This window comes from Lathyrus oleraceus, chromosome 5 (genome assembly GCF_024323335.1).
Source record: "Lathyrus oleraceus cultivar Zhongwan6 chromosome 5, CAAS_Psat_ZW6_1.0, whole genome shotgun sequence".
Taxonomy (NCBI): Eukaryota; Viridiplantae; Streptophyta; class Magnoliopsida; order Fabales; family Fabaceae; genus Lathyrus; species Lathyrus oleraceus.
This window is the reverse complement of record NC_066583.1, coordinates 561792903-561805802: the sequence shown is the minus strand read 5'-3', so window position 1 is coordinate 561805802 and position 12900 is coordinate 561792903. Positions and strand designations below refer to the sequence as shown.

The window sequence follows — 12900 nt, the reverse complement described above, 5'->3', positions numbered from 1 at the left end:
TATTTACAATAAACTATATTTAAAGTTGTTCACAATTAAGTTAAATAATAATAATAATAAATTTTTAAATTTTATATTGTTACTAAAAATTGAAAAATAACAACACATAATAAAATATTACAAAAATAAAATATTTTCATTTTATAAATACCTTAATAAAAATGTATATTATTATTATAAATATTTATACCATATTTTTAAAAATATAAGACATGAAATAATGATAATAAAAATATTCATTTATTATCATCACGATTTCATTCATATTTTAATATGGTGGAGGTACATTGTTATACATAAGTTAAAATGTTAATAGTTTATCGAGTTGTAAAGTTCAGATTATCACTCATGGTTGATATTTTATTTTTCCATTAGAATGGAGAAGATGATTCAATGGTTTATCTTGATGAGCTTGAAATGCTGTTGAATAAGAAAATGACTTTTAGAGTTAAGGTGCAGCCAACGTTTTCCCAAGCGTCTGTTTGGAAGCTTTGTGATGATGAAGCCTTTGTTAAAGAGATTGAAAATGACTACATAGTAGAAGATGTATAATATTCACTTAATTCATGTATTATTTAAACATTTAACAAGTATAATAAATATTCGATGTTTCAATATGCAGAATCAGTCTAAAACTGAATATGCAAAGTTGGTCCCTAACAAAGAAAATTTGGAAACTTCCGCAGTAAGTATCTTCATTTGTTAACATAATAATTTTCTATGATAAATATTGTATTATTATAATTCATTTTATATCTGACAATTAATTTTTTATATTGCAAGCAAACATTATTTGCATCTGGTGAAAATGATCCAGAATCAATCATTCTAATGACTCCGGCTAAGGATGTTGTAATTGCTGACAAGGGTGAAGAAGTTGATTTTGAAGCGTCTGACGCTACGCAATTATCAGGAACCAAACCATCCAAGAAAGTAAAGATAGAACCATCTTCTTAATTAGAATTTTCGGAAATTTGATATTGAAATATATTTTATGAACTCTTTAGCACCAGAATGAGTTTAAGTATGAAGTTGTTAAGAACATGATATGTTTTGGTTGTAGGATGTGTTCTTACTTTTTTGAAGTGTTTATTTTGTGGGATTATAATTGACATTTATATTTCATGTATGGCTTAAAGGATGATAATGAGTATTTAATTCATGTGTGTGAAATTATTCAAAATCCTATGTTGTTATGTTGAACATTGTGTTTTGTGTGTTCTTTCATTGTGAAGGTCAAAATTCGGTATATTACACCGATTTTGATCGTATCAATACAGTTCTGGAAAAACCAAGTGTAACTGAATCGATGTTTACATCATGGTTCGAAGCAAATTGCAAGTATCCTGAAGCACAAAATTTAACTTACAGCAAATTTGTTTCAAAATTTGTTTATGTTAAGAAAAAAAGAGAATGGAAACCCCGTCAAAAAGGTTACACAATTGGTAGGCTTATATGGGTTCCTCCAACAACTGGCGAATTGTACTATCTTAGATTGATGCTCACACATGTCAAAGGCCCCCGCAGTTATAATGATATAAAAATAGTGAATAACGTAAAATATGATACTTCCCGGGATGCCTGTTTTGCTATGGGTTTTATCGGCGATGATAGAGAATTCATTGCAGCTATTAAAGAGGCAAATCATTGGGGTTCAGGTCAATATTTGAGATTACTATTTGTTCACATGTTATTATCAGGCAGCATTAACAGGCCAAGACATGTATGGAGTAAAACATGTCATCTCTTAGCTGATGGAATACTATATGCTCAACAGCGAATTGCAAACAATAGAGGTATTATTTTTCCTATATTGTGAATTTTTATTATATTTATTTGTTTGATTCTTAAAAGTAAATTTGTTTTATAGTTTACACTTATAATTACTATTGTATAAAGGTTTGAGGTTGTCGGATGAAGAGATAATGAATTTAACATTAATTGAGATTGAACGAAATCTTCAAAGGAAGAGCCGAAGTCTAAAGGAATTTGCTGGAATGCCTTATCCAAGTGGATATGTGGTTGAGCAGTTGGGAAATAAGCTCATATACGAAGAGCGGAGTTACAATCCAGCCGAACAATTGCAAGAATACAATAATTTGTTCTTAAATCTTACAGGTAAATATGTTAAATGTTTGTAAGTTTTGTCATAATTTTATAAAGTTAACTTTTAAAGTATGATTTTATCTTACAATTTTTTTAATGTATAATTAATTAATCACTGCATGTTTGCTATGTATTTTTTTTTAAATTAGATGAGCAAAGAGGTGTATTCAAGCGAATAATGGAAGCAGTAAACAATCAACAAGGAGGCGTATTTTTTTTGTATGGATACGGTGGCACAGGGAAAACCTACATGTGGAGAACTCTAGTTTCCTACATAAGATCAAAGAAACAAATTTGTTTAACTGTTGCTTCATCGGGCATAGCTTCACTACTACTTCCAGGAGGTCGAACGGCTCATTCAATGTTCAAGATTCCAATACCTACAATGGAGTCTTCTACATGTAATATCGACAAAGGTAGTGATCGTGCAGAGCTACTAAAAATGGCAAAGTTGATAATTTGGGATGAAGCTCCAATGGCACACAGATTTTGTTTTGAAGCGTTTGATAAAACCCTTAAAGACATAATGGGGCGTTTCAATTGTTCTGACAAATTATTCGGAGGGAAAGTAGTTGTATAAAATATACATTATATTTTAACATTTGTTTATATGGATGTAATTGTTTTTTACAGGGTAATGAATCATCACTTCCTAAAAGGTTGCGGGCAGGTTTTGTATAAACCCAATTTTTTAAGGACCAAAGAATTGTACGAAGTTAAATCATTTTTGTTGCTGGACTTATTTCTCACAATTTTAACTAAATTTGTGAACCTTTTGTTTCAATATCTTTTGTTGCATTAAACCTTACTGTATCAATTGCAATTAATTTCAACATTTGGTAGTATTCATTACTATATTTTAAAACAAATGAGGTTCTGGTATTTCTTTTACATGGTTTATGTATTTTGATTAAATAATCATTTATTATGAAGGTTAATATTTGCGCTTTTATACCTCAAATTAGTAACAGATTGGAAAATTTCATCCATTACTAAATAAATATATTTTTATTTCTTATGTCCAAAATCTCAATGATAAATGGAATGTTTATTCATAACATTAACAATGGAATGTTTATTATATATCAATATACCAATAAATTGTAAAAATATTTTTGTATTATATTTTTTGATTATTTCCTTAATATAGTATACAAAAAAATTAAGCAAATTATATTAGTATAAATTAATAATGTTTTACTTTATTATGTCCCAAACTGGAAAAAGTTATTTGTGGAAATTTTTTGAACCCATTTATTGATCATTTAACATCCATTACATTAAAAAAAACTCTTATGCAATAAATTTGTGTACGTTGATCCATATATATATATATATATATATATATATATATATAAACAAAAAAATATATTATATTTTAATTTTTTTTAAATAAATTATTGCACTTGCGCGACCCGTGCGAACGCACGGGTCCTTTACTAGTGTTTATTTAAAAAGAAAATAGTCAAAGTTGAAAAACTCTAACAACTAAAGAAGAAGAACCGATAAAATAGAAGGAGAAGAAGTAGTAAAATGAAAAAAAAGAAAACATATGTAAAATGGAAGGATAAAGAACAGTGGCGGAACTGAGGGGGGGCGTGGGAAGGTCACGGCCACCCCTCAACTTTTTATTTTTTTTAATTCATATAAATTAAATTACTAAAACATCCTTATTTTAAATTAAAATTAATTTTTCTTTTTTCTTTTTCATTCAAAGTTAGGTTAAAATACAGATAAGATAAAAAGCTCCTACCTTTCCTTTCTTTTTTATATGGGTTTGCTACTGGCACCGGAATCGGAACAGATTAAAGTGATCGGCATCTAACAGGTAAAAAACTTTATTCATTCTTCTTTTATAAAAAGTAACAAATTAAAGTGATTGCTTAATTTGTGTTTTTGAGATTTTTAGGGTTCTTCTTTCTTGATGTGTTAAAATAATCTATATGAGGTTTATTAAGTCAATTCATAACACTGTAATTTACAAATATAGTTATACACTGTAATAAGATTTATTTAATCATTGTTGCTGCTAATTTTTAATAGTGAAGTTACCGGTATTTGAAAACCGATTAAAGTTGATTAATTAAGTTTATTAATTTTTTTCTCTTTTAATTTTTATGTTCTCTAAATTGATTTTTGGATCTGATATGATATTATAGGAAGAGTAAAGATGAATAATAGGAAAATTGATTCTTTTTTCAAAAGAAAAGCATGTGAAATTGAAAGAGAAGAGAGAGATGAAGAAATTATAATCCCGACATCAGAATCTGAAACAGTTCTTGAGAATCCAACAATTGAAGAGCATCATGGTTTTGAAAATTCTTTGGAACGCGATCCTGGAAAGTGTCCTCCGATTTGACAATATCCACCAAATCAAGTGGATGCAATACGAAGAGCTTATCTAAAATGGGGTCCATATCAAATTCATTTAGAAAACTATCCTTTGTCCGGTAACGAGGATCATCCGAGAAGGTTTCAACATACTTGGTTTAGCATATTTCCATCATGGTTAGAATATTCACCATCTGAAGATGCCGCATATTGCTTACCGTGTTACCTTTTTAGCAAAAAACTAAGTGGACGTCCCGGATCAATTGTCTTTATTTCTATGGGTTTCAGAAATTGGAAGAAAGTTAGGAATGGAAAACATTGTTCCTTTCTTAAACACATAGGGAAGGATCCTTGCTCACCACACAACAATGCAATGAAAGCTTGTCAAGACTTGTTGAATCAAGATGGTCATATTAGAAATATTATTCAAGTGCAAAGTTCAAGTCAAATAATGAATAATCGGTTACGACTCAAGACTTCAATTGACATTGTTCGTTGGTTAACACTACAAGCTTGTGCTTTTAGGGGTCACGATGAAAGTAGCAAATCAAGAAATCAAGGTAACTTTCTTGAGTTATTGAAACTTTTAGCATTCTACAATGATGAAGTTGCAAAAGTTGTGTTGGAAAATGCTCCACAAAATTGCAAGTATACTTCACATCAAATTCAAAAAGAGCTCTTGCAAATTCTTTCTAGTAGGGTGAAAAAGAGTATTTGTGAGGAAATTCGTGATTCCAAATTTTGTATCGTTGTTGATGAAGCTCGTGATGAGTCAAAAAAGGAACAAATGGCCCTTGTATTAAGATTTGTTGATAAAGTTGGTTTAATACAAGAGAGATTTTTTGATGTGGCACATGTTAAAAACACCACATCTTTAACTCTTAAGGAAGCAATATGTGATATACTTTCTCAACATAACCTTGATGTTTCTAACATTCGTGGCCAAGGGTATGATGGTGCTAGCAATATGAGAGGAGAATGGAATGGTTTACAAGCCCTCTTTATGAAGGATTGTCCTTATGCATACTATGTTCATTGTTTTGCTCATCGATTGCAACTTGCATTAGTTACATCATCAAGAGAAGTCAAACCTGTTCATAAATTTTTTGAGAAGCTGATCTTTGTTGTGAATGTTGTTTGTTCTTCTACAAAGCGTCATGATGAGTTACAAGCTGCCCAATTAGAAGAAATTGCTTATTTGTTAGAGATTGATGAGATTGTAACTGGTAAAGGTGCAAATCAAGTTGGTACATCGAAACGAGCTGGAGATACTCGTTGGGGATCACATTACGATTCAATTTCTAGCTTGATAAACATGTATGAAGCAACTTGTTTAGTTTTAAAAAAAATTGCAAAAGATAGAGGGAGTTATGCTACACGTGGGGATGCAGATACTTGTTAGAATTACTTGAAGGCATTTGATTTTATATTTATTTTGCACTTGATGAAAGAAATCATGGGAATAACAGATATGCTTTGTCAAACCTTACAAAAAAAAATCAAGATGTAGTTAATGCTATGAACTTGGTTCGTTCAACAAAACATCTTATTCAAGGTTTGAGAGAAAATGGTTGGGATATATTGTTTACTAAAGTGGTATCTTTTTGTGAAAAGCATGGTATTGAGATTCCTGATCTTAATGATGTTCATTCAACAACAAGATTTGGACGCTCCCGTCTTGAAGATATTTATATGGTATATTATTTTTATTTTTACAATTATTAATAAATTTATTTTAACAATACAATTTTTAAGTTAATTAATAATTAAAAACATTAAAATAACATATTTATATGGTATATTATTTTTATTTTTACAATTATTAATAAATTTATTTTAACAATAATTTTTAAGTTAATTAATAATTAAAAGCATTAAAATAACATAACTTCATTCACTTTTTATTATTCAATTTTTTGGGTATTTTTTATCATCACCAAAAAAAGTTATCAACCAGAAATATATTTTTCTCTTAACGTTACAAAATATCATTAATCCAAAAAATATGTTCTTTCTCTATTCTGATTAAGTCGCCATCATTAAAACACCACAATTCATAAAAAAAAAACCTACAAAAAATTCATATATGTTATTTTTAGTGAAATAAATTTCTGTTTTAGAGTTCATATTTCATTTTTTTAGAGATCTCAGTTTCTAATTAGAAAAATATTAAATCTGGAAATTACTATTGACTCAACTGTGGATTCAAATATCGAAAGTTCATATCTGATAACGAATGTGGGAGAAAGCTCAATAAGTTGAAGAGTAGTTTTAGAAGTTAAAAAAAACTAAAAACTGGATGAAGAAAAAGAGTTTGAAAAATAAGAATGAAAACTTTAAAAACTACCATTCCATCAAAATGGACCACAAGTTGTTGTTGTTGGCTGCTCACAGCTTTGATGCAAACCGTGTTGAAGCCACCGGTCACTATCTTAATTTTTGTCACCTTAAATAATGTTTTTTTTTAATTTATAACAACATTTTGAGTTAATAATAAATTATAAGAAACATGATAGAAGTGAAATCTTTAATTTTTTTTTTCTGAATCATTATATAGTTGACACATTAAATTGGTAAATATTGACGTTTTTTCCAGCTAAACTAACATATTGAATCAATAATACTAACCAGATTAATATTAAAGAATTAAATTATAATATTTTTTATTAAAAATTAAAACAGAATTTAAAATTAATTTTAGGGTCCTGATGATTAATTATGCTTATAAATTAAGTAGAAATAATTAAAATTATTATATAAATTCTTATATAAATAAATTAGGAAATTAGAAGTAATTAAAATTCTTATGTAAATAGTTGAAAACTTACAAGCTTTGAATGAAGTAAGAAGAAGAGATTAATAGTTAAAAAAAACTTATTCAAAATAAAAGGCAGGCTTAAAAAATGTAAAGGAAGAAGAAGAAGAGTTAGGTTGGTTGGAAGAAATAAAAATAGAAATGTTAAGTTGAGAAGCTTTTAACACTGTTCGCAGGACTTTTGGTTGTGCTGGGATGGATTTTATTGATTATTTTGAATTATTACTAATTAGTAAAATACTTTTATGTTTAATTTTATATCACGAAATAAGTTAATATTTTTATATAAATAAATTAGGGAAAATTATGAGTAATTGAAGTTTTTGTATAAATTTGTTCATAAATAAATTAGGGAATATTAGGAATACTTAAAATTCTTATATAAATTCCTATATAAATGAGTTAGTGTAAATTAATAATAATTGAAATTCTTATAAAAATTAATATTTAAATTAGGGAAATTAGGAGTAATTAAACTTTTTACATAAATATAAAAAATGACGAGCTTTGAAAAAAGTGAGAACAAGAGATAAATAGTATTTAAAAGACCAAATAGAAATAAAAGTATCGAAAATTAAATGGAAGAAAAGTATTAGAAATTTTTACCAAAATAACTCAATTTTTCAAAAAAAATCCTAAAATAACCCTGTTTTAAAAAAAAATTCAAACTACCCCATTTTTAGGAGGAGGCGTCAATCCAATTGGAGACTCATCTTAAAAATAAAGTGCAGACGCCAATTGGATTGGCTAGTGCACCACATTGTGCAACCAATTCAATTGGCGTCCATGTGTAATTTTTCAAAGGAGACGCCAATTGGATTGACACCTCAATGTATTTTGTATTTTTTTGTTATAAATATAGGTGTTGTGTGAATCATTTTTCCACATCTCATTTTATCATTTGGCAATCATGTTTGATGTTCGTCGCCGCTATGGAAAGATGATTTATGCGAGAGACAAACCTCAGATGTTGATGCTCTTCTGAAACATCACTACTTTCGATCAACTGAAGAGGGAGCTGGTTCATTGGTTAGATGGGAAAATACCAGAAGGGGGAAAATTAGAAGTATTGAGAGACTCGACAGTATCTTTGGTTGGGTGCGAATGAAAACTGATAAGGATGCTAGGGAAATGATGTTCGGACGAGATGACATCACTTTGATTGTTGTAATCAATTAAAAATATTCTATTTTCAGTTTGCTTATGTTGTAGTGACATCACTTATGTTTTAAGTTAGAAATATTTTGTAATCAGTAACAAAAACTTAATGATATATAAAAATTGAAGGTTACAAAAATCCAATGTTACAAAAAGATTATGACCCAAATGATGCTCCTCGATTGAGATAGTTGTTCTTATTGTGTCCTGGTTAACGATAGATACTACATAGTCTTATCATTTTATCTGTCGTATCCATTTCTGTCCTGATACGTGTGTTGTTTGGCCGTCCTTTTTTCTTTCTACGCACCTCGTCGTTATGCCAAACTATGTCACCTTCGTATGGAGGCCAATATTCCTCCATTGGTAGCACCGAGAAGCTTTTATTATAGACATTCATGACGGTGATGGCCTTGTACACATCAAATAGATGGCTCTAAGCGTCCGGCCGAGTATGTGCGCATGTTGCAATGACATAGGAGCAAGGAATGCGGAATGCCTGAAATTTTCCACAGTCGCACCAACTTCTGTTTAGTTTGACAGCATAGGCTAAATTTGGTCTCCCCTCGTTGTGGTCCATTGTTTCCTGGACGCTGAAATTTTACCTATGGAGGTCAAAGACTGTTACAACGTGTGTGCTAGCTTTGATACTCTCCTCTTTCATGACTTTCATGCAACACTCACTGAATAGTTGCCCAGACATTAACACCGCACTCCATCTTTCACCTCTGGTTGCGAAGCCAACCTATAATAGGTTAATCTGACCAAGGCGGTTATTGGCAGATTTCTAATGCCTTTGAATACGTCGTTCATGCATTCCACAAGGTTTGTTGTCATGTGGCTCCATCGATAGCCTCCGTTAAATGCCCTTGTCCACTTCTCTACTGGTATGTTATCCAGCCATCTTCCTGCATCTTCATTAGACAGTGTAATCTCATCACGGTAATATTGAAATGACGGTTGTGTTAAGAGCATACCCAACATTCACCACCTTCTTGCGAAGATTCTTATCTTTTATTGCACGCTTGAAGTTTTGTGCAATATGTCTAATGCAATAGACATGGGTAAAAGGAGGATCATGCCATCTGTTGTCATGGTTATTGTAGGCACTCTCAATGGAAGCATGTCTATCAGAAATCAAACAAAGATTGGCTTGTGGAGCCACATGCGTTCTGAGATGTCGAAGAAAGAAACCCCAACCACCAGCAGTTTCATCTTCAACCAGAGCAAAGGCAATGAGAAAGACATTGTTGTTGTCATCTTGTGCAACCGCCATAAGCAAAGTACCCTTGTATTTTCCGTATGACCATGTTCCATCAATTTGAATAATAGGTTTGCAAATGCAAAACCTTTGATGCATGAGTCAAACGCCCAAAAGAGACGGTGAAAGATTTTATTACCAGTAACACAGGTTCCGTCTGGCATCATTGCTGGCAATGTCTCCACAATTTCCATAGTTCTTGGGACATATGTTTTTAATGCCCATAAAAACGTGGCAATTCTTTGTATGAATCATCCCAGTTGCCGAATACCTGTTCAACAACCTTTGTCATTGCAATCCATGCTTTCTTGTAAGATGGAGTATAATTATATCTTGTTCTGATATGAGATATAATTATACTCACCTTCATTGATGGGTCTTTGTTAACAAGCGGCAAAATGTCTTGGCATATCAATGCAACGTTTAATTTACGGTGATCTTGTTCGACGTTAGTTGCAATGCAACTGTAGGTGGGTCTATTGAAGCTATCTCCCAATAGTCGCTTTTCTTTTTGTAAGACGCAGCCAACCGAAACTTACAAAGGCTATTACGACATTCGATGACATACCTTCTCGAATCAATGTGTTTCACTGTAAAATCAACAGAGTTGTTCATGTGGAATTTTTTGATAGCTCGCACACATTCTTCTTTAGTGCGGAACATGTCTCCCACCTTTAACTCACCTTCTGATCGTGGATACGGGTTATAGAAAACACTGTTGGATGTTTCATCGTCATGCAGATCCATGTTTGTCATATGTTGAGGCGAATTGTAGACATGACTAGGAGGTATTGTCGTTGGTTCATCATCATCTTCAATGTCGTTGTTCAACAGATCAGTTGATTTTGAGTTCATCTCCGAGGATATGTACCTATATGACCCATGCCAACAAACTTACACACCAGGCACCTCAACATCTAACCCCTAACAACATTGTCAGACCGGCTACACACAACCCCTTGTCCGTCAAACTTTCCGTTCCACAAACACACAAACATACAACCCTAACATGCCATACACCCAACCACAATACCAAGAGCATACCCCATACCACCAACAACAAATAGATCATCAACCAGAGACCCAACATCGCTTCGCACCCGACACATCACCCTACCAAAGTCGCCTTAGCCAGAACATTCAACGATCATTCAACACCAACCGCCCCTCCTCCTACCATAGCCAAGAAGCCCAAACCTCACAAAATTGAAACCTCCAACAAACCTATCTCTACCAAACACCCCAACAATCTTTCCAACCGTTCCTCGACGCATCATTCACACCCATGTCCCCCTTCAACCGTCCCGGTCACCCACCAATAAGTCAAACACAACCCAACTACTCTGGCATGGGTCATGAACTCAGTTATGGCGGTACATCTTCGATGCATACTTAAGACTATGCTGATTTGTCAGACTATCTCAACAGGCCATCTCCTGTAGTCGGTAGTGATGTTCCTGGCCCCTCAGATGCTCAAACACCAGTGGTGAATCATCAACATGGGTTAGGGCCACGGGTTCGGGTAGGTAGGGGATGTGGGATCGGAGGTCGGTTAGGTGATCCCGGTCATCAACATTAGGCTTTTTTGTGTAAACGGGAATTTATATTAACATGAATTGGTCCTATTTCAAAATTATGTATCACATAGATTGTTTAACAAAAAAAATTGCAAAATACACTGAGGTACCAATCCAATTGGCCCCTCCTTTGAAAAATTACACATGGGCGCCAATTGAATTGGCTGCACCATGTGCCTTAGCCAATTCAATTAGCCCCTGCACTCTAATTTTAAGAGGAGGCGCCAATTGGATTGACGCCTCCTCCTAAAAGTGGGATAGTGTTAGATGCCCAAAAGTGCTTATTTGAACTATCAAATGTGTGCATTTTTCACTCCTTTTTGTTGCTAAAGCGTTCGAAATCGCCTTTGTTTTAGATGAATCGAAACCGCCTTTGTTTTAGATGAATCGCAAGCCTAAGAACTTAAGAAGTGGTGCAGCTGCTGGTAATACCGGGACTTCTGATGGTCCTGGTACTTTTGCTCATGGATCCGATCCTTTCCAGCAGGCTGTCTGCAACTACAATTGGGATTGGATGGCGGCAACTCAGCGCGCCATGGTTGACATGCACGATTCTATGCAGCTGTTGCAGTTGCAGGCATGTGACCCCTCCGGTGATCACTCGATGATGACGCGTGAACAGTTTCTGCAGAACGCTAGATGGCCTGTGGACAGGCCTATGTTTGGAGAGGGGGCGGGTGCCGGTGCATCTGGTACTGGTGTTTCAGGTGGTGCTGAGGATGATGGTGATGATGACGATGATGATGATGATGATGCTACCGGTTTTGAAGCCGGTAGTGATGAGGGTTTTGAGTCCTTTGAGGGCTAAGTTTGTTTTATTTTATTGTATTTTTCAGATTTGTTGTATTTTGATTTTGGTTATGTACTTTTGGGGTGTTTTGTCCCCCATGCACATTTTAAATTTTTTAAGTAATAGTTATTGTTTATGTTTTTAATTTGTGTGTTTGGTTCAAATTTCTTTTGTTTAATAAATTTTGGTTGTGAGTGTCAAACCTTCTAGATTGGTTGCTCCTCAAAGAAATATCCAATGAAGGTGCATCCGAACTTGGATGGCAATGATAAAAATAACAGGCGAATAATGCTAAGGTACATGGTTACCTTCGGTTAGAATTTTAGAATGCATTAAGAACTTTACTCTTTTTTGTAATTGAATATTGTTCTTTTTGCAACATAATTGAAAGAATGATTCACTTAGGACTTAGAACCACAAATTGTGAGGAAACCTCCATTGTACACTTAAATGCTGGATTCTAATAAACTTTGTTGATTCATTTGATTCATGCTTGGTCTTTTATTATTGTGAATATGTCGAAGCAATTAGAAATGATCAAGGCGCTTGTTTTCTATCGAGCACAACCAGTTCCAAATACAACTTACCCGTGAGCAGAGAGAGTATTCGTTAACCCCTTCGAGCTTAAACAGTTGAATCTCGGCTTGAAATAAAGCGAGATGTCAAAAATCTTTTTTCTTGAAACCCGAAAATTTTTGATAATTGTTCTTTTGCCGTAAAAGTCAAGAGCATTCACTTAGGGTGAGTAAAAGAAATAAGTTGGGGAGAACGAAAATGAGAATCGGTAAGTGCCACAACTCTTGAAAAACCGAGCAAGCATTGAAAAAAAAATATAGAAAATATAGAAAAGAGAAACATCTGT

The 12900-nt window shown here is 32.8% G+C and overlaps 1 protein-coding gene across 1 annotated transcript in view; it reads left to right on the top strand.

The window, feature by feature from the left end:
* The first annotated feature begins 273 nt into the window (after positions 1–273).
* Positions 274–12900, top strand: part of LOC127082069 (uncharacterized) — a 55161-nt gene continuing 42534 nt past the window's right edge. The window contains exons 1-8 of the mRNA XM_051022292.1: positions 274–282; positions 376–546; positions 623–689; positions 1236–1658; positions 1701–1796; positions 1900–2118; positions 2256–2674; positions 2740–2765. Of these exons, the coding sequence (XP_050878249.1) occupies positions 274–282; positions 376–546; positions 623–689; positions 1236–1658; positions 1701–1796; positions 1900–2118; positions 2256–2674; positions 2740–2765 (1430 nt within the window). The remainder of the gene's footprint in view (positions 283–375; positions 547–622; positions 690–1235; positions 1659–1700; positions 1797–1899; positions 2119–2255; positions 2675–2739; positions 2766–12900) is intronic.